Consider the following 23,659-nt stretch of genomic DNA (forward strand, 5'->3'; position numbering starts at 1 on the left):
GATATCCCTGCAGTGAGGACCAAGCATTTGGGTTTTTGCTGCACTACCACCATTGTGATAAAATGGGTGTGGTTTGAAGTGGGTGTGGTTTAAAAGGGGGAGTGGCTGCCATTAGCGGCCCTCCACCGTGTATGCGCAAGAAATTCCGGCCCTCGGCACCGCAGAAGTTGGACAGCACTGCACTAGAGCATGGTTGCAGATTAAAGGCTGGAACATTTTGGAGTGGCCATCGCAGTCACCAGACTTAAATCCGATTGAGAACCTCTGGTGGGACTTAAAGAAAGCAGTTGCAGCGCGCAAGCCTAAGAATGTGACTGAACTGGAGGCTTTTGCCCATGAAGAATGGGCTAAGATACCCGTAGATCGCTGCAAGACACTTGTGTCAAGCTATGCTTCACGTTTAAAAGCTGTTATAACTGGAAAAGGATGTTGTACTAAGTACTAAGAATGATTGTCACTTGGGGGTTGAATAAAACTGATAATGATGTGAGCACAGAAAAGACACTTGTGGTTATTTCATTATAAATGTTATGTTATATTTGTCTGACTTACAAGTGCCTCTTTGATTTAATTGTAAACAAGATGACTGAAATGATCAAAATCAATGTCAATCTGGCCAAAACACTCAATTTCAGTGGGGTTTGAATAATTTTGAACACAACTGTACGCATGAAAACGCGAGAGAATGCAAAGTCTCGGTCACATGTAACCCCTATTTGGCTGTATAAGTCAAATATGTCCAGCTAGTGATAGAGCATGGGGTACATGTGACTCTGATGCAACAGGATGGGCCTTCATTTAATGGAAGGTGCTTATGGAGGGTATTGTAGAACTACACCTCCCACTGCCATTGTGTAGTGCAAATGATAGAATGGACACCAGGAGCTCTTGCAAACAAAGATAACGGTTTATTTGTCCAAGACAAAGGTGGTAATGCAGGGCAAATCAATACTCACTCTCAGATAAGGTATAACAGGATTCAGCAATACAATTGATGTTAAGCAGATTAAGCAGATTAAGTATGGTATCTTCCTGTTTATCCCTTCCCATAAAGAGGTTTGGCAGGGTAAAACAACCAACAGAGTGACAGGAGGCAAGCCCACCGGTTTATCCCTTCTCATCAAGAGGTCAGGCAGGGTTAATTGCTGGCCTATGTCCCTGGCACTTCTGTGTCCCTAATCTAAGGCAAGTAAGCCTGTTAGGGCTCTGGCACACGGGGAGATTAGTCGCCCACGACAAATCTCCCTTGTCACGGGCGACTAATCTCTCCGGCAAAAATGCAAGTCTCTGGTGGGATGGCACACGCTGAGCAGGCGATTTCGGCAAATCGAAGTTGCAGTTCGGGGAGATTAGTCGCCCGTGACAAGGGAGATTTGTCGCGGGGGGCTAATCTCCCCGTGTGCCAGAGCCCTTAGGAGACTTATTCTTTGCTATCTTCTCCTGGATGGAGCAAATGAGCTGCTCTTTCTGGATAAGTTTTGACTCTCTCACTTTCCTAGAAAGTGCTATGATGTTATTTAACCTGTTCTAGCTTTACCTCGTTCACGGGGCCTTTACCCGACTTCACTAAGGATACTTGTCCCTTTAGGGCCTAACACTTATGGGCCAGTGTGGATACCAGGCTCCAAGGAGCATCCATAGAACAGTTGCCGTAACCCAAGAAGAAAGATTCACCCCTTTCCTATCACTATATTCAAATGTGGTAGGGTGTGGTCTAGCCTTGAGCCAATAATAAGGTATGTAAATACCAACTAGATACATTCACCCTGCCTAGTGACAAGGAAGAAAAGGAAAGGTAGGGTTTAACACCATAGGGGCACATTAACCCTATGAGTCCCTACACACATTTTTATTTATGATTTCGCTTAACAACTGTTCTGCTGAAGCAGAATACTGCATCAAGCAGTCTGCTAAAGATGTAATGCAAACAACCAATAAAATCAATAAAAATTGTCAGTTTAAAAAACAAAAAATATCATGTGAGCATCAATACACATAAATACCTATAATTCTTCCTACCAAATGTAAGGGGTTAACATTCCCATTAGAAGGTTGCCTGGAGCTTATAGGATGCCCCAGTGTCAGATACTAGGATACCAGGAAAACTCCCAGTGGGCCCAGGCGTCAGTGGGCCCTCTTGCTTCTATCTATTTAGCCTATTTCATGGTCATTCCCTATTTCTGTATGGGAAGAAGGAAGCTTGATAGATGGAAAAATAGAGTATGGTATGTAGAGAAAAGAGACTAGGGGAATAAAGAGTTTGAGGGAGCAGAGGAGCAATTAAAGTTTTGAGAGTGGGCCCATTGCCCAGGGTTTTCTATTGGGCCCCTGCCATCTCAGTCCGACACTGGGATGCCCAATGAAATATACTTTCATGGGGGTCCCAGTTTTTGTTCTTAGCAGGAGCAGCTTAAGGAAATTCCAGATTGCTTAGGGTGCCCAAGCATTGCCACCTCTCCTCTTGGTATAAATGCTCAAGCCTGTTTATGTGAAGGATTCTCATTCTCATCTAAATACCTGACATTTTTGTCACCCATATTTGGGCTTGCGATGGCTTATCTTACTATCTGTCCCATGGACAATGTCATCTACTGGTATGATTATTGTGTAATATGGGTCTACGTGGAATGTAGAAAGTGTGGTTTTGCATGAATGGACAAGAAAGTCTTGCCCAAGTACTTGTGCCTAAACACTTTTCATGTACTTGCATGTATTTGTGGCATGTGCCCATTCCAGTCTATTCTGATGAATCTCTCTGCAAATGCACCCATTGATGCAGGGGAACCTTGGAGCTATTGCAGCCTTTTTTTGCAAGACAGCACTGTATTTGCTTTAGTAGCCACTGAACTTATGCAGCAGGTATATAACTAATTTCTACTTATAGATGCATACCCTCCAGTTCAGGGTTTGCACAGTGGGCTTTGCCAATAGGTGCAGCAGGATAATGTTCACATGTCATTGTAATGCCAAGTTCCAGAAATACCGCAATTCCCATGTTGAAATGCATCCACTTCAAGTTGAAGCGTATGAGCAATAGCCCACACTTTAATGCATAATCTGCAATGCAGTGGGTGCAAATCTGTGACAACAATTACACAGGATTGTGGGGAATATGCTGCATTGTGGGTAAAACACAATCAAAAATTGCACTTTGCATACTGCATTTGAGTACACTCGACATAGAGCCAATTAGGCTCTAAACATGTTATGCTAATAAACACACTTTGCCTCAAGTTCTGTGTTATAGCTTTTCTTGACACATTTTTCCCTTTATTTCATTTAAAACCACTTAGCTGACCCCTAAACAGCCTGACCCTTGGTAGTCTGTGGAAGTGGATCTGTTTTTCTTCTGCAGCAATTCAGGACATATACAGGTACAGTATCAAAGAGCATGTTAGATCTCCATAGAAGAAAGATAAATGATTTATCATGATTAGAAGCATTAGTTGTGGCCGGTCTTGTGTTCTTTTACTTAATGGAGGACCCCTGGAAGTAATACAAAATATGCCATGTGCCACAGTTACAGGGTAGTATTATATCTGTAATTTTGCAACCCATTATACAATATTTAGACAAATCAGCTGGAGGATAAAATATTCAAGTACAAATCATACAATAATGTCTTTATAAAATAGAGATGTGGTAAAAGCCTCTTTAAGAGTATCTAGTAAGGACACTCACATAACAGTGAGGCACTTGTTCAAGTCCATGAGAGCGTGATGGGTATCTATGAGTGAAAAAACATGTACATTTTACTCTGTGTTTCTTCGGATAGGAATGGTTTCATCCACGATGCACAGCATCACATGCTGAAAAAAAAAACATTTATTTTATATTTGTTATTTCAAAGGAAATACAGTATGTGAGGATGTTTGTTGTGACCACTTGAAACAGTTTGAAGAGTCACAGAGAAGAATGTGATGTAATTGCTCCCCCACAAAATCTCAATCTCACTTCACATAGTTGTAAAGTTATGGCTTAAAGGGCAGGTGTTAGTTACAAAGAAAGACTGGCCAATTTGGGAATGTTCACACTGAAGAAGAGGTGCTTATGGGGAGATATGATAACTATGTATAAATATATAATTGGGACCATACATTGTGATACGCAGTTTACCAGTAAGTACATCTAGCAGACAAGAGGGTATCTACTGAGAAAAAAGAAGGTTCAATCTTAATATGCATAAAGAGGTTTTTACAGTGAGAGCTGTGAAGTTGTGGAATTTTTTTCCCTGACTCGTATGTACTGAAAGATACATTAGATAGCTCTAGGCTGGAAGGGTGCAAAGTGCAAAAACATAGCCATAATTGATCCCCCCCAAGAAAGAATTTTTATAAAGGCTTAGGGAGGCTAAAACATGTGTTTAGGCATTATATACGGCATTACATTTCTGCTGCTATATATTCTGGATGTATAAAATTGGCACAAAATGAATCTTATCATATGTGTTGGGGTATTATATATGAAACTGGCATTATTTTACATGAAATAGCTGCTGCATTACCACATCTGCCAAGTGTTCTGGGGTATTTTACATGAAACTGCTCCTGAGATAGTATGAAGGAATCTGTGTAGAAAATGCCTTTAAGACTCCCCAAACACAAAAGTCATTCTCTTCCTAGTGTCATGCCACTACACACCTCCAGTTTCTAAAGCCTCAGCAGTTGCAACTGGATCAAATTGGAACAGCTAACTAAAGGTCCCCATACACGGGCCGACTATAGCTGCCGATATCGGTCCCTTGGACCGATTCGGCAGCTAATCGGCCCGTGTATGGGGAGAGCAGAGCGGCCTGGCCGACCGATATCTGGCCTGAAATTGGGCAGATCTCGATTGGCCAGGTTAGAAAATCCGGTCGGATCGGGGACCGCATCGGCTCGTTGATGCGGTCCCCGATCCGACTGCCCCATTGCTGCCAACATAATCCGATCGTTTGGCCCCAGGGCCAAACGATCAGATTATTTTTTTTTTTACCTAAATGCTCCCCGATATCGCCCACCCGTAGGTGGGGATATCGGGGGAAGATCCGCTCGCTTGGCGACATCGCCAAGCGAGCGGATCTGCTCGTGTATGGCCACCTTTAGTCTGATAACTTATATAGTTACATAATTACATAGTTAAGTTGGGTTGAAAAAAGACTGGTCCATCAAGTTTAATCCCTCCAAGTGAACCCCAGCATACACACAAACCTATACTGACCTATCATACTGTGCATAAACTATATATACCAACATCAATACTTACTGTAGATATTAGTATCACAATAGCCTTGGATATTCTGCTTGTTCAAGAACTCATCCAGGCCCCTCTTATAGGCATTAACAGAATCTGCCATTACAACATCACTAGGAAGGGCATTCCACAACCTCACTGCCCTCACCATTGAAAGAATGAAAATTCTGTTCCCCCAGTCTACAGGGGTGGCCTCTGGTGCGCGTGATCATTTCAATGGGAAAAAAGAACATCCCCTATCTGCCTATAATGCCACACCATGGGGCTGATTTACTAAGACACGAATTCGAATCCGAATTGGAAAAATTCCGATTGGAAAACGAACATTTTGCGACTTTTTCGTATTTTTTGCGATTTTTTCGACGCCTTTATGACTTTTCGGAAATTGTCGCGAGTTTTTCGTTACCAATACGATTTGCGCGAAAAAACGCGAGTTTTTCGTAGCCATTACGATTCGCTCGTATCTTGTCGCGACTTTTTAGTATTGAGCGCTCGTAAGCGGCGGGCGAAACTTTCAGACTTAGCATGATTTTGGAAGCCTCCCATAGGACTCAATGGCACCCTGCAGCTCCAACCTGGCCCAAGGAAAGTCTCCCATAGGGCTCAATGGCACTCTGCAGCTCCAACCCGGCCCAAGGAAAGTCTCCCATAGGGCTCAATGGCACTCTGCAGCTCCAGCCTGGCCCAAGGAAAGTCTCCCATAGGGCTCAATGGCACTCTGCAGCTCCAACCTGGCCCAAGGAAAGTCTCCCATAGGGCTCAATGGCACTCTGCAGCTCCAACCCGGCCCAAGGAAAGTCTCCCATAGGACTCAATGGCACCCTGCAGCTCCAACCTGGCCCAAGAAAAGTCACCATACTGAAGCTTGAATGAATCCGAACGCTACGAAAAAATCGCAACATTTTGCGCAACTTTCGGAATGGCTACGAAAAAGGCGCGACTTTTCGCGCAAGTTTTAACGCTACGAAAAAATCGCCAGATTTTGCGCAACATTCGGAATGGCAACGAAAAAGTCGCGATGATTTTCCGAAAAATCGGCAAATACCGATTATTACGAAAAAACGCAATCGGACGCATTCGGCCCGTTCGTGGGTAAGTAAATGTGCCCCCATGTGTATGGCATATATTTTCAGCAAGCCAAAAAACGCTTGCCGAGAATACACGCCATACGCTCCTACCTGTGCCTGCACCCGAATGAATGGAATACGCTCAAGTGCAGGCACATGTAGGCGATATCCACATAAAAATGCGAGACTTTTCATTCTCTTGCATTTTTATTCGGACTTCAGCTACATGTGCCTGCACCTGAGCGTATTCCATTCATTCAGGTGCAGGCACAAGTAGGCGCGTAAGTCGCGTATATTCAGCAAGCATTTTTTTGTCTTGACGAAAATATACGCCATATGCATGGTGTGGCATTAGCCTTTGACAGTTTAACTGCAGTCTCTGCACTCTCTCCCATTCATTAATATCCTTCTTAAAGGAATACTGTTATGGGAAAACATGTTCAGTTAATAGAGCTGTTCAAGCAGAATCCTGCATTGAAATCCATTTTTCAAAAATTTGTTGGTTCAAGAATAAAATTTTAAATGGTAGAGTGAATTATTTGCTATGTAAACAGTGTAATTTAGAAATAGAAAGTACACCATAAAAATCATGACAGTGTCCCTTTTGGAACTGGAGCCCAAAACTGCACTGCATCCTCAAGGTGAGCAGTACCGGATTTCTACTGGGGGCCACAAATCCGGGCCTGAAGGTGAGGCCTTGCCAGAGACCTATAAAGAGGTAATTTATGTTTTCATCCCTTGAGTTAATGCCTTTTTTTGCAAGACGATTTCTTACAACAGCACTGTATTTGCTTTAGTAGCCACTGAACTTATGCAGCAGGTATATAACTAATTGCTACTTATAGATGCATACCCTCCAGCTAAGTATCATCGTAAATTGCAAAAACACAAGTAAAACAATGTATGCAGGGCTGCAGTTATTTCAGCACACTATTTACCACAGTTTTTAAAAAGGAATACTAATTTAATGTGGAATATTAAAAGCCTTAGAAGGATTTAATTATGGTTTATGGTGAGGTGAAGCAGAGGAGTCAGCAGGGTCCTGATTGATATTTAAGCCTCCAAAAGAAGCACAGTAACGTTGTTATATCAATGAAGAATACATATATAAACCCATGCAACAAAACCAATGTAACCATGTGCCATGCATGCTGTATAAATCTACCATTAAAGAGAAATTCTGGTCTTAAACCAGGGCTTTTATTCCACAGAGAATTAAGAGTTAGTGAGAACCGTTAGCTAATTATGTGCTAGTGTGGATCCTGAGTGAAAGTGGGTTGTCTGACGCTGCTTTGTTTTTCCCTTTAGTAAAACAGTCCAAATCCCCCGACCCAGATACAGAGGAAAAGTTTGGGACTGACATGACTCACTGGCACATGAGCGAGCGGGGCGGAATAAGAACCAGAAATCAGGCAACTTTGCTTAATTCTATCACATGATGAGCCTGAAGCACTTTCCTAAGCAGGAGGAGGGACCTGTGCACCCTGACTTGCTATGAGCCCCAGCTGGCAGCTTCTGAGAACTGATTTAAAGTCTGGAGCTCAGAGCTCTAATTATTCCCAACTCCTGCCAGGATGAAGTGTTTGGTGAGTGCGGCACTGGTGCTCCTGCTGCTGTTGCAGTTCTCTGGAACCCAAGCGGTTAAACGTGAGTGTTTGATTTTTAGTTTCCACTCTTTATAGCCTGTATGTCTCAGGCAGATGTTTCAGTGAGAAATGTTATTTCTTGCTGGGGTTACTTGTTTCAGTGCCAGGATCAGTTGTTTTAAATATCCCTCAATTTCTTAAATGATTACTTTTGACACAGGCCCTCTCTCAGGAGCAGTATAACTAAATGTCACAGGGCATCATGGTATAATCTATCAATTAGACTTATCTGGGTTTGCACCAGTCTTCTTGAACTATCAATCAGGGCCCCAGTAGTCCTTTTATAGTTGTTCCTGTAAGCCCCCAATGGTGGTCTCTATTTAGGGCCACTCTAATAAATAGACAAAATGGGCATTTGCCTAGGGTTCCCCCCACAGGGCCCACTAGAACATCTTTCACTTGGGATAACCTTTTTCAGAAGCATCCTGTAGACATGGCAGACCCCTTTATTTTAATCAATAGTATATATGATAGTATGTCATATATAATAATATATACAGTATATGATTCTTTTAATTTAATTTCTTGTGGCTGTTGGACTAGGGCGGCTCACCTGGGGACCATGTCTAAGCGCACCATTTCTTTAGTGTCTGCCTTTCTTTAGTGTCTGCCTTACTATATTAATTTTCACATGCTTGAGGGTTATTCTGTGTCAAATTTCCAATGGAATTTTGCCCAGGACCTTGAAGCTTCCCTGCCTCTAAGTCATTTAATATTAGAATTGAATCTGAAATTTTGATCAAGAACAAACCCAGGCATTGGTTGGTTTCTAGTATCCAAACTGCAACAATCATTCATTCTGCTCTTTTAGGGCTCTGGCACACGGGGAGATTAGTCGCAAGAAATCTCCCTGTTCGCGGGCGACTAATCTCCCCGAAATGCCATCCCACCGGCAAAAATCTAAATCGCTGGTGGGATGACATACGCGACAGTGCGATTTCAGTGTTTCACTGAAATCGCGCTGCCGCGTATGCCATCCCACCGGCGATTTACATTTTTGCCGGTGGGATGGCATTTTGGGGAGATTTGTTGCGGGGGACTAATCTCTCCGTGTGTCAGAGCCCTTGCTGTCTGCTATTTAGAGTCTTCAAGAAAAAATTTGTTCTGAATTGCAGGCTGTGTAATTTTATTGACTTTAATTAGCCCCCTGCTTTATTAGTGGCCTCTGGTTTCTAATCAAGATTCTGTTAGCACAGATAATTCACATCTTCTAGTAGCTCAATTACAGTGAAGATATTCCTCACCATAGGCAAGTCAAGTACATTATGCCCTAGGGAGCATCAGTTTTTTTTTTCCTTTTTAGGGAATGCACTGACTTTAGGGTTGCCACTTCACCGGCCACAAATTGAATCAACATCCTGCATGGGTAATTTTTAATTTAAATGTATGCTGCAGACTGAATTGATTTTCATGCAGCATGCATCTAAATAATTGCTAATTTGCCACACAGTTGATTCAGTATGTGTCCAGTATTAAAGGGTTAAGCAACAACCCATTTTGCACTTTGAACATTTGGTCTTTGGCAGACACAATGCCTCTGCTCTAAAGCATACTATGCATATACTAAAGTTATTTTGGGCCCCCTGTCTTCTAGGATTTAATGATGTGATGGTTCTTGGAAGGCAGCCCAGCTATGGCAACTCTCATAAGCGACTGCATGGTTGGTCCCCTGGCAGCAAGTATTGGGATGAGAAATTGTACCCTTCCTGGAAAGCTGGAGATGCAAGATGGGAAAAATGCTGGAAAGGTAGGTCCCCCCCCCGCCCCATTAAGTGAATTGAAGGTAATGATAGTATTCTGGTGCTTTCTACATCAGCTTATGTCAGCCAGCAGAAAATACTGAGAGGGCTGGAGCCTTTGCATTAAGTAGTTCCTATGCAGAATGTATTAGATATTCATGTTGGACATATGGGTTGGGTGAAATGGCCTCTCCCTTATACTTCAGTGCAGTTCATGGCTGATGGAACTTATCCCTTGCCCAACTGATATCTGTCGCTATTGTATATCTGGTCAATAGGAGGTCTGACTTGCTTTTTCTTCCAGGTGGCAAGGTGGTGGCACGTTTGACCAGTGACAGCCCAGCACTGATAGGGTCAAATATAACATTTGCTGTAATTCTGCAGTTTCCCAGGTGCCAGAAGGAAGATGCAAATGGGGATATTGTTTATGAAAGCCAGTGCCTAAATGGTATGTAGCGCTCCTTGGACAGTATAAGAACTTGGCTATGTGTGTATGCAGTAAACCATAACTTTTTATTTTTCTAGGTTCCGCTAGCCTTCAGGACCAATATGTTTATAACTGGACCAAGTGGAATGATTTCTGTAACGAGGGGAACTGCAGCTTTAACAACAAGTTCCCAGATGGCAGTCCCTTTCCATATCACCGTGACTGGAGGAGAAGGAACTTTATATACATTTTTCAAACTTTAGGTTTGACTTGCATAAATATCCCTAATACAGCTTATTTTATAGGTTTAGTGGTTACTGCCTTGTGCTTTTACCATTGTTTCCTCATTTCTAAATACAGCCCCGTCCCAAGACAGTCTTTACTGTACTCTATCTGGTTACTAACAGCCATTCTTTCTCAGGTCAGTACTACCAACAATCTGGGGGATCTTCAGCCCTGCTGTCACTAAATACGACAAACATTACTGCCGGCACGCAGATGTTGGAAGTGTCTGTCTATAGAAGAGGCCATAAGCAGCATTATCCAGTTACCAAAGCAAGTTTGATCTATGTTGTTACTGGTAAGAGCTTACTGGCTGATCTGTTGGGGCTCACACAAGCTGTCAAGAATGATGGCGAATTAAATGGGTTACATGTTAAATAATGGTTTAATGCTTTTATTGGTTCTTTCAAAGATTAAAATAGACAAACCAGTTGTGCTGTATGTGCAGATTGCCTTAAAGCTAAGCTACCTGGGAGAGTTTGTAGGATGGTGTTGGATCGGCAGACTGCATTCTACAAGTAAGATGTAGCTACGTGGGTTAAATAATGGATCTGATATTAGACATCAATCTGATGTGTGAACTACACGGAAGCTTTGCCGTCCGATGTGCCGCAGCATGCTGTGCCTGCATCCAACATTTTAAAATCTGATGGTGTCTTACAGATTTATTTAAATTTTTTTTTTTTTCCTGCTTGAAATACATTGACTGGCAGATGTAGGTGCATGGAACAAAACGCGCCATCCAACGTTACTTGCATTACATTTGTGGGGATCAGGTTTTGTAGGATCCTACAAAATCTTGTGTTGTATAACAGATAAGTCAGTATTTTGATTTGGTGGGTTCCCAAGTGCAGTTACCACTCTCTGCTACTGCAAGCTGGAAACTGAAAGCAAAGGCCTGATTTGTTGCTATTATCAGCTGTTGTGGGCAATGTTTCATCCGTCATCTATAACCTGCCTACAAACTAATGATTGGTTGTACTTGCTGAAAATGACAGAGCAATCAATCCTAACTGCAATAATGTGTTAATTTGAGAATCCTTTCCCCCCCCAAAATTTTATAGAATCTCCTCCTCCTCTGAAACCAGTGCAATTAGCATGAGAATTTACTACTGCTGTCTACATAATGCTAAGAATTTGAAGCTATTGTGAAATATGGTACTGTAAATATATGTAGATTCACCCCTGGCTGGGTGGTGATATAATCACTGCACTACATATAACTAACAAACCTTCTTTTTTTTTTTTTGTCCCCCCCTTTTCAGATGAAATCCCTTTTTATGTGAACATTTCTCAAAAAAATGACCGCAATGCTTCAGACAGGATCTTTATTAAAGATTCTCCAATAAATTTTGACATCAAGATCCATGATCCAAGCCATTATCTCAATAATTCTGCGGTATCCTTTGCCTGGAATTTTGGTGATGGGAGCGGCTCCTTTGTGTCAAATAATCCTGTTTCTACTCACACTTACACTCTGCTTGGAAACTTCAGTCTCAATCTGACCATCAAAGCAGCAATTCCCGGCCCCTGCAAACCACTGACCACAACCCCAGCTTTGCCGACCACTGCACTACCTATGCCAACAACGACCGTTTTTCCTCGGAACACCACTGGTAAGTGGGACATGGCAAGATGCCTTGTATATCTTCAGTCTATGGCACTCCTATTAAAGGGGTGGTTTCAGGGCCTGAACTAGGGGTAGGCAGAAGAGGCAGCTGCCTAGGCGCACATAGCCGCCCCTCCCCACGTGTTCCATGCGCCAAAATACATGGCGGGGGGGTTGCGCGATGCAGGGGAGAGGTGGCCGACCGGGTTGCCTAGGGCGCCCGGCCGGCTCGGCCTGCCCCTGGGTGGTTCACCTTCGAATTAACTGTGAGGCTACAATTTTATTATCCCTTTTTATAACTTATTTCTCTATTCAGGTACTCCATTCATATACCAGTCTCTCATTTAAACCACTCCCTGGTTGCCAAGGCAATAAAGACCCTAGTAACCAGATAGATGCTGAAACTCTAAATCGAAAAGCTGCTGAACAAAAAGTTAAATAACTAAAAACCTACAAATAAAAAAAGACCAATTGCAAATCTCAAAATATTACTCTACAAAAACATCATACTAAAGGTTAACTCAAAGGTGAACAACCCCCTTTAACTAAAGCAAAAATAGCATCTATGCGGCATCCTTCCTACTGGCTATAGTGGTAAGGCTCATTCTAGTCAGAGGGATGCTTCGTGCTGGGCTAATGGTTATTTGGAAATTTTTTCAGTGATATGAGCAAGGGGCACAATGACCAGTCGTGAACAATGTGGCCATTTCTCTCTTCTTGGCAGGAAATGCCACAGATGATCCAGCACTGTTTACCACAGAGCCTGCTCCCACGGAGCCTGCTCCCACAACAACTACCACTTTAAGAAACACCACAACTGCAGTGCCCACAACAGCAGCAGCAGGATGTTTTATCTACAGATATGGCCATTATAGAACAAACATAACAGTTGTAGGTAAGTGGCATTCTCTGTTTAATCTCCAAGTAAGACTGTTGTGTCTATGGAATGCAGAGCAGAACACACACAAGTAGCTGCTGGAGTAATCTCTTTAATGCTCCACGGGAAAGAAGGGCCATAACAGAGAAAGTAGCGGAGAAAACAGAACAGATTCAACGTTAAGCCTTATATACGGAAGGTTCTAGTAACTAGAACGGTATTGGTAGATTCAACAGGAAATTTGTGCACCATTGGTTTATCTACTATTTAACAGACATTGATTCATAGTTTTAATTTTTTTTATTTTCTCCTTTTTAAGATGGCATTGTAGAGGTAAATATTATTGAAATGACAAATGTCCAGGTGCCTGCATCTCAAACAGAAAATGCTTTGATTGACTTTGTCGTGACCTGCCAAGGAAGGTAAGCTTTGACCAATGACATAATGGCTATCTTGCTTACCTATTTGATACTTACTAATATAACTTCCTTCCCACCAATCGGACAGTTTGCCTACAGATGTTTGCACACTCATTTCCGACTCGACATGCATGATTCCACAGAACATGGTTTGTGAAGAAGTCCCTGCTGCAGAGCAGTGCTCACTAACCCTAAGGAGAGCCTTTGCAGATCCAGGAACCTACTGTGTGAACATTACTCTGAGTGATGATGCAAGCCTTGCTCTTGCAAGTACTCTGGTGTCTGTAAGTGGAGGTATGTGATGGTTTAACTCTTGATTTACTAGTCGGTCTAGTGTGAGCCGATTTACTAATTAGTCTGATGGTATAAGCTGAATGGCCTGTACTTATATAATTTTTTGTTTTCTCCTGCTATTTTTTTAGGGGCTGCAAAGCAAAAGACAGTGGCAGCTGTTTTGGTTCCTCTGGGATTAGTGGTCATAGCTCTAGCTGTGGTTGGTGCCATTCTGCTCAAGTGAGTGAACAATCTATCTAATACTGTCTCCATGTGTTCTAATCCTAAAATGTATCTGTGCTTGGATGGGAACCATGAATTAATGTTGTGCTATGGCCATTGAACAAAGATACTGAAGCTACCAGCACTCGGATAAAGTGAATCCAAAAACAAAAATTAAAGTGTATAGAAGTAATAACCGTATAATGCACTGTTGCCCTGGTACAACTGCTGTGTTTGCCTCAGAAAGGCTACTATAGTTTATATAAGCAAAGCTGCTGTGTATCTATGGGGGCAGCCATTCAAAGGAGAAAAGGCACAGGTTACTTAGCCGATAACAGAAACTCTGTAAAACGGGGCTTTATCTGTTATATGCTATATATCCCTGGGCAGGGGGAGCGCCACGGGGGCCCACTGGGATTTTTCCCAGCGGCCCAGTCCGACCCTGCTAATCCATACTCATACTTTTTACATCTGTCCGCAGCCTTTGACAAAGTGGACCACTAACTCCCCCTAGACATTTTGTATTTAACTGGCATTGGTAACACTGCTCTTGGCTGAAAGCTTATTTTCTGATCATTCCCTCCGAAGTTTCCTTCTCTAACTCTACCTCATTCTCTCTCACTGTTGGAGTGCTCTTAGCCTCCCTACTTTTCTATTCAGTCATTTGGAGTTCAGTAACGCCTTTATGCTGATGTCTGCCTGTCTACTCCTGATCCCTCTCCTGTCCTTTCCAAGTTACTTTCTTTATCTCATCTTGGATATTGCAATGCCAAATGAATCTTTCTAAAACACAATTAGATTGTCCCTATAGTCCATAACCTCACCTTTCAACCATACAGACTCCCATCTCTATTTTATACCACACATCCAAACGCCTGCCAAATCTTGTCTTATTCATCAGAGCAACATTTCCCTAAACCTTTCTGCCTTGCTGCCCCTTACATTTGGAATCCCCTCCCTGATTTCCTCTGGAAAGAATCCTCCCTCAGCCTTTTTAAAACTAAACTTAAAGACTAACTTTTGGAGCACTCACCCAGCACCTGATCTGTATTGTCACCCACTATGACCTACAGCACTTATACTGTATTAGTCTATTTGTGTCTGTAAGTTACCCTCCCATCTAGATTGAAAGCTCTATGGGGGAGGGACCTCCATCCTCTTGTGTCTGACTCTAACTTGTTGCAACTGTATTTATCTTGTATTTATTGTTATACTTTGTTTTTATCTATCTTAATAATCCCATGTTTGTATTAATCTGTTCTACTGTATAGCGCTGCTTACATAAGTAGCGCTATATATATATATATATATAATATATATATATATATATATATATATATATATATATATATATATATTATATATAATATATTATATATACACATACATACCTTGACCGTAGTTTAGATGCAACAAACTTTTTTTTTTTTCCAGTCTTTTCTTTGATTACTCCCCGCAGGTGTTCTAAGACCCCACCTTTCACAACTCCGGTCTGTTTTAAACACTGCTGCTAGACTTATTCATCTATCTCATCACTCGCGGGACAGTCCTGGTTTTGATAGCGCATCCCGCTGTCCCAGATAGTTCAAGGAAAGTCCCGACATTCATTGAACTATCCAGCACAGCGGGATGCGTTGGCTGGTGTTTGGCGCTACTACTTATGCCGCTCCTTATGCAGTGCGACGGGCCCTTTTATAAGGTTGCGGCCGTGTGTACATGTGACGTCATTACGCACGGGCGCAACCTTATAAGAGGGCTGTCACCGTTGCAGCAGAAGAAGCCGGAGCGTCTATGGGCGGTACTGTCTATTGTGCCATGGGGGGTACTGTGTATGGGGTGGCAAAACTGGTACATAGTCACTTATAACTGACTGCCTTCTCTCTATTTGTATTTTATATGTAGGAGTTGCTATATTGTTTTCCTTAGGTAGTACAGTATGAGGGCATAGCACATTTGTGTCTGATCCCGCCATTTCAACTATATAAAAGGAGTATTTTTAAATGGGGTGTGGTAATTGGGTGTGGCCACAAGTGGGCGTGGTCAAAAAATTGCCACGCTGCGTGTGCCAAATCTTTTTGTTCCTCTTTTCATTTTTCAAATGTTGTGAGGTATGCTCCATATAAGTCGCTCCCAATCTCATCTAGAATCCAATTTGAATTACTAACACTCATTCAAGGCCCTTAAAGGAAAACTATCCCCCTAAACAATGTAGGTCTCTAAAAAAAAAATATTGCATATAAACAAGCTCATATGTAAAATCCTGCTTCATCTAAATAAACCATTTTCATCAACATTTTTAATCATATGTGCTATTGGGTAAAACTAAATAGAAAATTGCCATTTTAAGAATTAAGGGCCACCCCATGGGGTCATAGGATTCTCAGGGTACACAAACAAGCCAAGGCACACATACATGCTAGGCCTATCAGCCAATTAAGTGACAAAGTTCTGCCTTTTTGCTTCTACACTACTTCCTGTTACAGTTAGAGCTGCATTATTTCTGGTCATGTGATCTCTGAGGGAGCACACAGCCCATCACTAAATGGTGGATCAAGGGAAAGGATGTAAAATGGCAATATTTACTGATATTTTCCAGTTGGGCGAGATTCTTTAATAGATCACTTAGTTTATATTATGTTATTTATTGGTTAAGTATTCATCCTGGGGGTATTGTTTTCCTTAACAATGAAGCCCATTCTTGTATCTTGGCTCTGATCTCAAAATACACTCCTTCCTGAAACCTATGCTCAGCTTCTGAACTTCACCTTGCCTCTCATCACTCCATTCACTCCACTGCAAGAGTTTTCTTGGGCTTCAGCCTGTCTCTGGGACTCTCTGCATTCAGCTGCTTCCTACCAAATGCTCCCCAAAGACCCACCTGTTAAGGGAAGTATATACAATGTATTTTAATCAGCCATCACCTTATCAAAAATTACTAAATCCATATGTTACAGATGTATGAAAACCATTTAGATTGTAAGGTCTTGTGAATAGGGTCCTCTCATCCAATTTTTGTTCTGTAACCCTTGTATATAAAGTGCTCTGTAACTTGCTGATGCTATATTTAATGGATGAGAATAAATACTCTTGCATTTTTTGCACTGAAATCTGCTTTCTGCACCAAGCCTGCCACATTAACCATTCATGCAGACAGAGGAGTAAATGGAGGTAAGCGGACGTCTGTTCTACAGGTCGAGAAACTGCAGCATGTGGCATTGGCATAAAGAAGCAAACTACCCACCACTATATTTGCAATGTGCCTATAACATACAGAAGCAGTTGCACCTATGAATAGAACTTGGTGCATCAAAGCAATTGACTGACTAATATTTTTCCTCTCACAGGAAATACAAGGAATACAGACCTATTGACAATGCAGCAACCAGTGATACTCGTGGGCTAAGTGTGTATTTCAGCCAAGTCAAATCTGCTTTCTTTCCAGGAAACAATGAGCAGGACCCACTTCTGAAATCCAAGCAGGGGATAATATAGGTTCATTTACCATATGTCACTGTTCCAAACAGTTACTGTAAGACTTAACAAACCTAACTGGTGCTTAAGTAAAATTAGTGGAATTATATTTTAATAAGTAATATTTCAATTAGCACTTCAGTGTGACTGTTTATATCTTTGCATATTTAAACTGTTACTTGCACCCCATACCACCCATGTGCGGGTTGTGCAGTTTTAACACTGCCAATATGCCATTCTAGGGCTGTGTTTGCCTGGGAATGTGTTGTATAACAGGCCTTCTTAATATTTATCTGACTAAAGATGAATTTTCATTTAATGTTAATTTTCAGCACTTCATATTAAACGGACTGTCTGACTATGTATGGATTTCTGCACTGTGCAATGTCCGTTTATGCTAGATTTGCTGTATAATAAATACGTGCCTTTACATTTAATGTTTTGTTCATTATTTATTTTTTGTTCATAGTTTGTCTTTAGCAGAATATAAATTTTTTAAAAATTAAACACATTCAACTAAACTCGCATATGAAGAACCCAGATGTACAAACAGTAAGAAATTATGAATGCCCTTCAACATAGTTCCCAGCCTCTGTTAAACCTCTATTTTGGTTCAATACCTGCCTTACCAGACTAGTACCATGGATTACACTGGACTCTCACCCAGAATGGACCTTCACTAAGTGGAAGGTGAGGGTGTTGTGCAACTACAACTTACTACTTTACAGAAAAATAGGTGGGGGTGCTAGAGGTTCTTGCAAACAACAAAACGGAGAGTTTGTTGGACAGTCACAGGGTTTACTCGGTTTCTCAGAGGCCAGTGGTACAGGCAACATCACATACAGAGTGTAATACAGACTAACACTCCCCTGAGGACAGATTGGCAGGAATCTCACTTCACCTCTGAAACTCTCCTGTAGTAGCCAGAATCCCCTCAAGGAATTCTCTATCCTGATTCCCTATCCACTGGGATCCCTACACTACAGGCAATATGGCCTGGGAGAGATGCTATCTAATCATTTACTGGGCCCTGTTCCCTGAATTACAGTGGTGTGAAAAACTATTTGCCCCCTCCCTGATTTCTTATTCTTTTGCATGTTTGTCACACTTAAATGTTTCTGCTCATCAAAAACCGTTAACTATTAGTCAAAGATAACATAATTGAACACAAAATGCAGTTTTTAAATGAAGGTTTACGTTATTAAGGGAGAAAAAAAACTCCAAATCTACATGGCCCTGTGTGAAAAAGTGATTGCCCCCCTTGTTAAAAAATAACTTAACTGTGGTTTATCACACCTGAGTTCAGTTTCTGTAGTCACCCCCAGGCCTGATTACTGCCACACCTGTTTCAATCAAGAAATCACTTAAATAGGAGCTACCTGACACAGAGAAGTAGACCAAAAGCACCTCAAAAGCTAGACATCATGCCAAGATCCAAAGAAATTGAGGAACAAATAAGAACAAAAGTAATTGAGATCTATCAGTCTGGTAAAGGTTATAAAGCCATTTCTAAAGCTTTGGGACTCCAGCGAACCACAGTGAGAGCCATTATCCACAAATGGCAAAAACATGGAACAGTGGTGAACCTTCCCAAGAGTGGCCGGCCGACCAAAATTACCCCAAGAGCGCAGAGACAACTCATCCGAGAGGCCACAAAAGACCCCAGGACAACATCTAAAGAACTGCAGGCCTCACTTGCCTCAATTAAGGTCAGTGTTCACGACTCCACCATAAGAAAGAGACTGGGCAAAAACGGTCTGCATGGCAGATTTCCAAGGCGCAAACCACTTTTAAGCAAAAAGAACATTAAGGCTCGTCTCAATTTTGCTAAAAAACATCTCAATGATTGCCAAGACTTTTGGGAAAATACCTTGTGGACCGACGAGACAAAAGTTGAACTTTTTGGAAGGTGCGTGTCCCGTTACATCTGGCGTAAAAGTAACACAGCATTTCAGAAAAAGAACATCATACCAACAGTAAAATATGGTGGTGGTAGTGTGATGGTCTGGGGTTGTTTTGTTGCTTCAGGACCTGGAAGGCTTGCTGTGATAGATGGAACCATGAATTCTACTGTCTACCAAAAAATCCTGAAGGAGAATGTCCGGCCATCTGTTCGTCAACTCAAGCTGAAGCGATCTTGGGTGCTGCAGCAGGACAATGACCCAAAACACACCAGCAAATCCACCTCTGAATGGCTGAAGAATAACAAAATGAAGACTTTGGAGTGGCCTAGTCAAAGTCCTGACCTGAATCCTATTGAGATGTTGTGGCATGACCTTAAAAAGGCGGTTCATGCTAGAAAACCCTCAAATAAAGCTGAATTACAACAATTCTGCAAAGATGAGTGGGCCAATATTCCTCCAGAGCGCTGTAAAAGACTCGTTGCAAGTTATCGCAAACGCTTGATTGCAGTTATTGCTGCTAAGGGTGGCCCAACCAGTTATTAGGTGCAGGGGGAAATTACTTTTTCACACAGGGCCATGTAGGTTTGGATTTTTTTTCTCCCTAAATAATAAAAACCTTCATTTAAAAACTGCATTTTGTGTTTACTTGTGTTATCTTTGACTAATAGTTAAATGTGTTTGATGATCAGAAACATTTTGTGTGACAAACATGCAAAATAAGAAATCAGGAAGGGGGCAAATAGTTTTCACACCACTGTATCTACCCCGGCTCACAGCAATATCCACCCTGTTCCTCAGGGGGAAACCAAAGAGGAAGATGCCACTCCTTTCCCAGCACTATATCAAAGTGAGGCAGGAAGTGGTCACCCTACCTGCGAGCCAATAGCATACATATGTACCGTAAGTGGACTTGCATTCCCTTCTGCCCAGCAACTAATGGAACTGAACCTGTAGGGATTTTTAGCCATAGGGGCCATTTAAACTTTAATCTACTATAAAATCATTAAAATATGTATTAAACCCTATAATGACTGTTTACACTCCAACTCCTTCTCTTCTTTCCTTTCTTCCCCTCTTCTTTCCACCCTATTCTATTGTTAAAAATCAATAAAAAAATGTATTAAACCCAATAGAACTAATTTACTTACAAATAAGATTTATTCTATTTTAGTTGGAATCCAGTACACAGTACTGTTTTATTACAGAGAGAAGGGAAATTAATATTACAAGTCTTTTGCTTTTTTTTTTTTCCCCTTATAATGGAGTCTATGGAAGATGGCCTCTCCACAATTTGGAACTATCTGGATCAGTGCTGTCCAACTGGCGGCCCGCTACCCCCCTCTGTGTGGCCCCCCCACCTGTCTGGCTGCTTTGATGGCTTACTCTTGTGTAAGCTTTAAATGGTTTCAGTACTGTGATTAACTGCCTCCCCCCTGCATGGTTCTCACCTCAGATTCAGGCTGTAATCCCCCTGTATTGTTTAAATATGTAATTCCCTGTGTTGTTCACACCTTTTAATCTCTGCTTTGTTCACCCCCTGCAGTGTTCACACCTCAGGCTCAGACTGTAATCACCCTTATTGTTCCCCTGTTCACACCTCAGGAGCAGTAGAAACCCACAAATAATCCCTGCACACTACAAAAAGAACATATACTGAGGTGGTACTGCAATTAAAAAGTTTTTTAATATATAGTTATTGTGCAGACTGTAGGAGCAGTGCCAGCATTGTGTCACTGTAGGCTGCCTGTGTGTGCCATATACACAGGCATCATAGGGCAAGCAGAGTATGGCACACACAGGCAGGGTAGGGAAGGCAGAGTATGGCACACACAGGCCAAGTATGGCACAAACCAGCCAAGAATGGCAAACACAGTGAAAGTATGGCACACGCAGGCAGGGTAGGGAAGGCAGAGTATGGCACACACAGGCAGGGTAGGGCAGGCAGCGTATGGCACACACAGGCAGGGTAGGGCAGGCAGAGTATGGCACACACAGGCCAAGTATGGCACAAACCAGCCAAGTATGGCACACAGGCAGGGTAGGGAAGGCAGAGTATGGCACACATAGGCAGGGTAGGGAAGGCAGAGTCTGGCACACGCAGGCAGGGTAGGGCAGGCAGAGTATGGCAGGTTTTTGCTGTACTACAACCATTAATATGGGTATGGTCATGTGATAACATGGGTGTGGTTTCAAGTGGGTGCGGTTTCAAAAAGGGGAGTGGTCAAAACTGTCTTCCATTATCGGCCCTCCACCACGTAGGTCGGAAAAATTCCGGCCCTCGGTACAACAGAAGTTGGACAGCACTGATCTGGATAATGGGTCCCATACCTGTATAGTTAACTAACTGTGACATGCAACCAACTATGTAATGTTTATGATACTGCAGCTCCCATCCAATTCACTTATTAAAAATATTAAAAACAAACTAAGAAGGCTATGCTATATAAAAATTTCCTGTGCTTCCTCTTAAAGGGGGACCAGTCACTCTAAGAAATAATTCCAAATCCTTCTCTATCATGGTAATTGAGCAAAACAATGTTTACTTACAATATATAAATTATTTAAATTTTGCTCCCCTCAGTCTTGGAATTACACAATCACAGCAAGTAGGCAGGCACCATTTTGTGCATTCTATTATAATGGCATGTTTTGTATCCCAACAAAATCGATGCACCAGAAATGGCAACCTAACGCCTATGCCTATGAACAGGATACACAATTAGACTTTGAGGAGTGCAGTAATATGTAGAAAATGCTGAATGAAGTGCAGGACAGACCATTTATCTATATCCAATTTTTACATACATTTATAACAGGTATGGATGTTTTAATAAAAAGAAAAGAATGTGGGTTTTATATTATCATACAGCTTTGTATGTGTGGGTGACAGGTCTCCTTTAACCAATACTATGGGGGCATTCACTAACTTTACTATTTTATTTTCATGATTCTTTATTTTTTATTATATAGTGCCATCAATTTACGCAGCGCTTTACAGAATAGAGGGGTACAAAAGACAGAACAGTTAACATGTACATATAAACAATTCACAAAAATGGTTTGCAGTTACATTGGATGAGGATCGGAGACACTAGGGGGAGGGCCCTGCTCGCAAGAGCTTACATTCTAAAAGGGAGGGCTGAGACATAAGGGCAGTATTTTTTTTGTGTTTAAAAAAAAAAGAACAAAAAACCTTTTTCCAATTAATATGCATCAAAACCAAGAAATGCGCAAATGTAAAAATACCCTGAAATTTATTTGTGATTTCAAAAAACAAGGTCATTATATGACCTTACTTGATAGTTGTGTGCATGTGCCTAAGGTAGGCTGGCAAAGAATGAGAGTGTTCAGTTCTCCCACCTCTTGTCAGGGCCACAGTTCCTATGAGGCCATAGTTGACTCACCAGTGATGAACATTTCAATATTTAGGTGCATTACAGACTGAGCAGCAGGTCATACATCATCTAAAGGGGACTGTTTCGGGTTTGAAATGTTACATAGGAAAATCAGATTTATAGCTCTTGCTAGAGCATGGCATTGCCACACAAAACACGTTGAGAAGTTCTTCATTGGATATATATTCTGATGTATCTACTAAATCCATAAGTAGTATTTATTGCTGAAGGGGAATCTTTAATAATCACTGCTTTGCACTACTGCAATGTTTTAATAATATGTTTTAATAGCTTTCCATGAAGTAGGATATACAGCCTACATGTGCCTGGTATATGCCTAAGTAAAGGTGTTTCTGGTAAGTGATTAAGTTCATGATTCTTTCACATGTGGAAACTTTACATCACCCTTTGTGGCACCACTATCCTGCCATAGGATATCATTGTACTTCCTCTTAGGTTTTTTTGTAATGCTTTCTAAGGTGACTGCCTCAGAAAGCATGCCCTTGAGCCAGCCCTGCTTCATTGCATTACATTAATATGGTGCCCTTATAAACCCTTCACAAAAGTTTCCAATTGCACCCCTTTGTTCTACACACAGGCAGCCTAAATATAATTGTAGAGGCAAGTGGAGATGCCCACCAGCCTATGTAGTTTAATGTGTTCTAACATAGTGCAAACTTTGTTTGCATAAAAGGGAAGTGTTTTGCCTCTTTTCTCTCCAAAACATTTTTATGTTGTTTTTAACAATATATTCACGAAAATGTCTGTAAACAATCTTTCTTTCACCAAACAGTGAGATGTGGCGGCTGAGTCGGAATTTAGGTATATTTCTGTATGTGAATTTGGAGAAAGCTTTTTACACCACTTTTAGTCCAAAAACAGCTATCTCCACTTTTGTGAATTCCCCCCATGGTGTCTGCTGTTTTATTTTTGGGCAAAGAAAATGACGGTATGTTTCAGATAACAAACATTTCAATAACAATCTCCTGCAGTCTACTCATGGTAGGTAGTTGCAAAGTATACTGCATAATGAAACCAACACACAGGCCAATACAAAGCAGTGTTTTCTTTGCAAAAAAAATTCTAATACATAATA

General features: G+C 41.6%; 1 protein-coding gene across 1 annotated transcript; it reads left to right on the top strand.

Annotated features, from left to right (window-relative positions):
- Positions 1-7,693: 7,693 nt before the first annotated feature.
- Positions 7,694-17,701, top strand: gpnmb (glycoprotein nmb). Its single transcript, NM_001131042.1, is given in 11 exon segments — positions 7,694-7,946; positions 9,540-9,692; positions 9,989-10,132; positions 10,210-10,374; positions 10,533-10,691; positions 11,659-12,009; positions 12,727-12,897; positions 13,199-13,301; positions 13,387-13,592; positions 13,721-13,811; positions 17,138-17,701. Coding segments are annotated over 11 exon segments (1,764 nt in total). The 5' UTR covers positions 7,694-7,873; the 3' UTR covers positions 17,286-17,701.
- Positions 17,702-23,659: the final 5,958 nt, after the last annotated feature.

This window comes from Xenopus tropicalis, chromosome 6 (assembly GCF_000004195.4).
Source record: "Xenopus tropicalis strain Nigerian chromosome 6, UCB_Xtro_10.0, whole genome shotgun sequence".
Taxonomy (NCBI): domain Eukaryota; kingdom Metazoa; phylum Chordata; class Amphibia; order Anura; family Pipidae; genus Xenopus; species Xenopus tropicalis.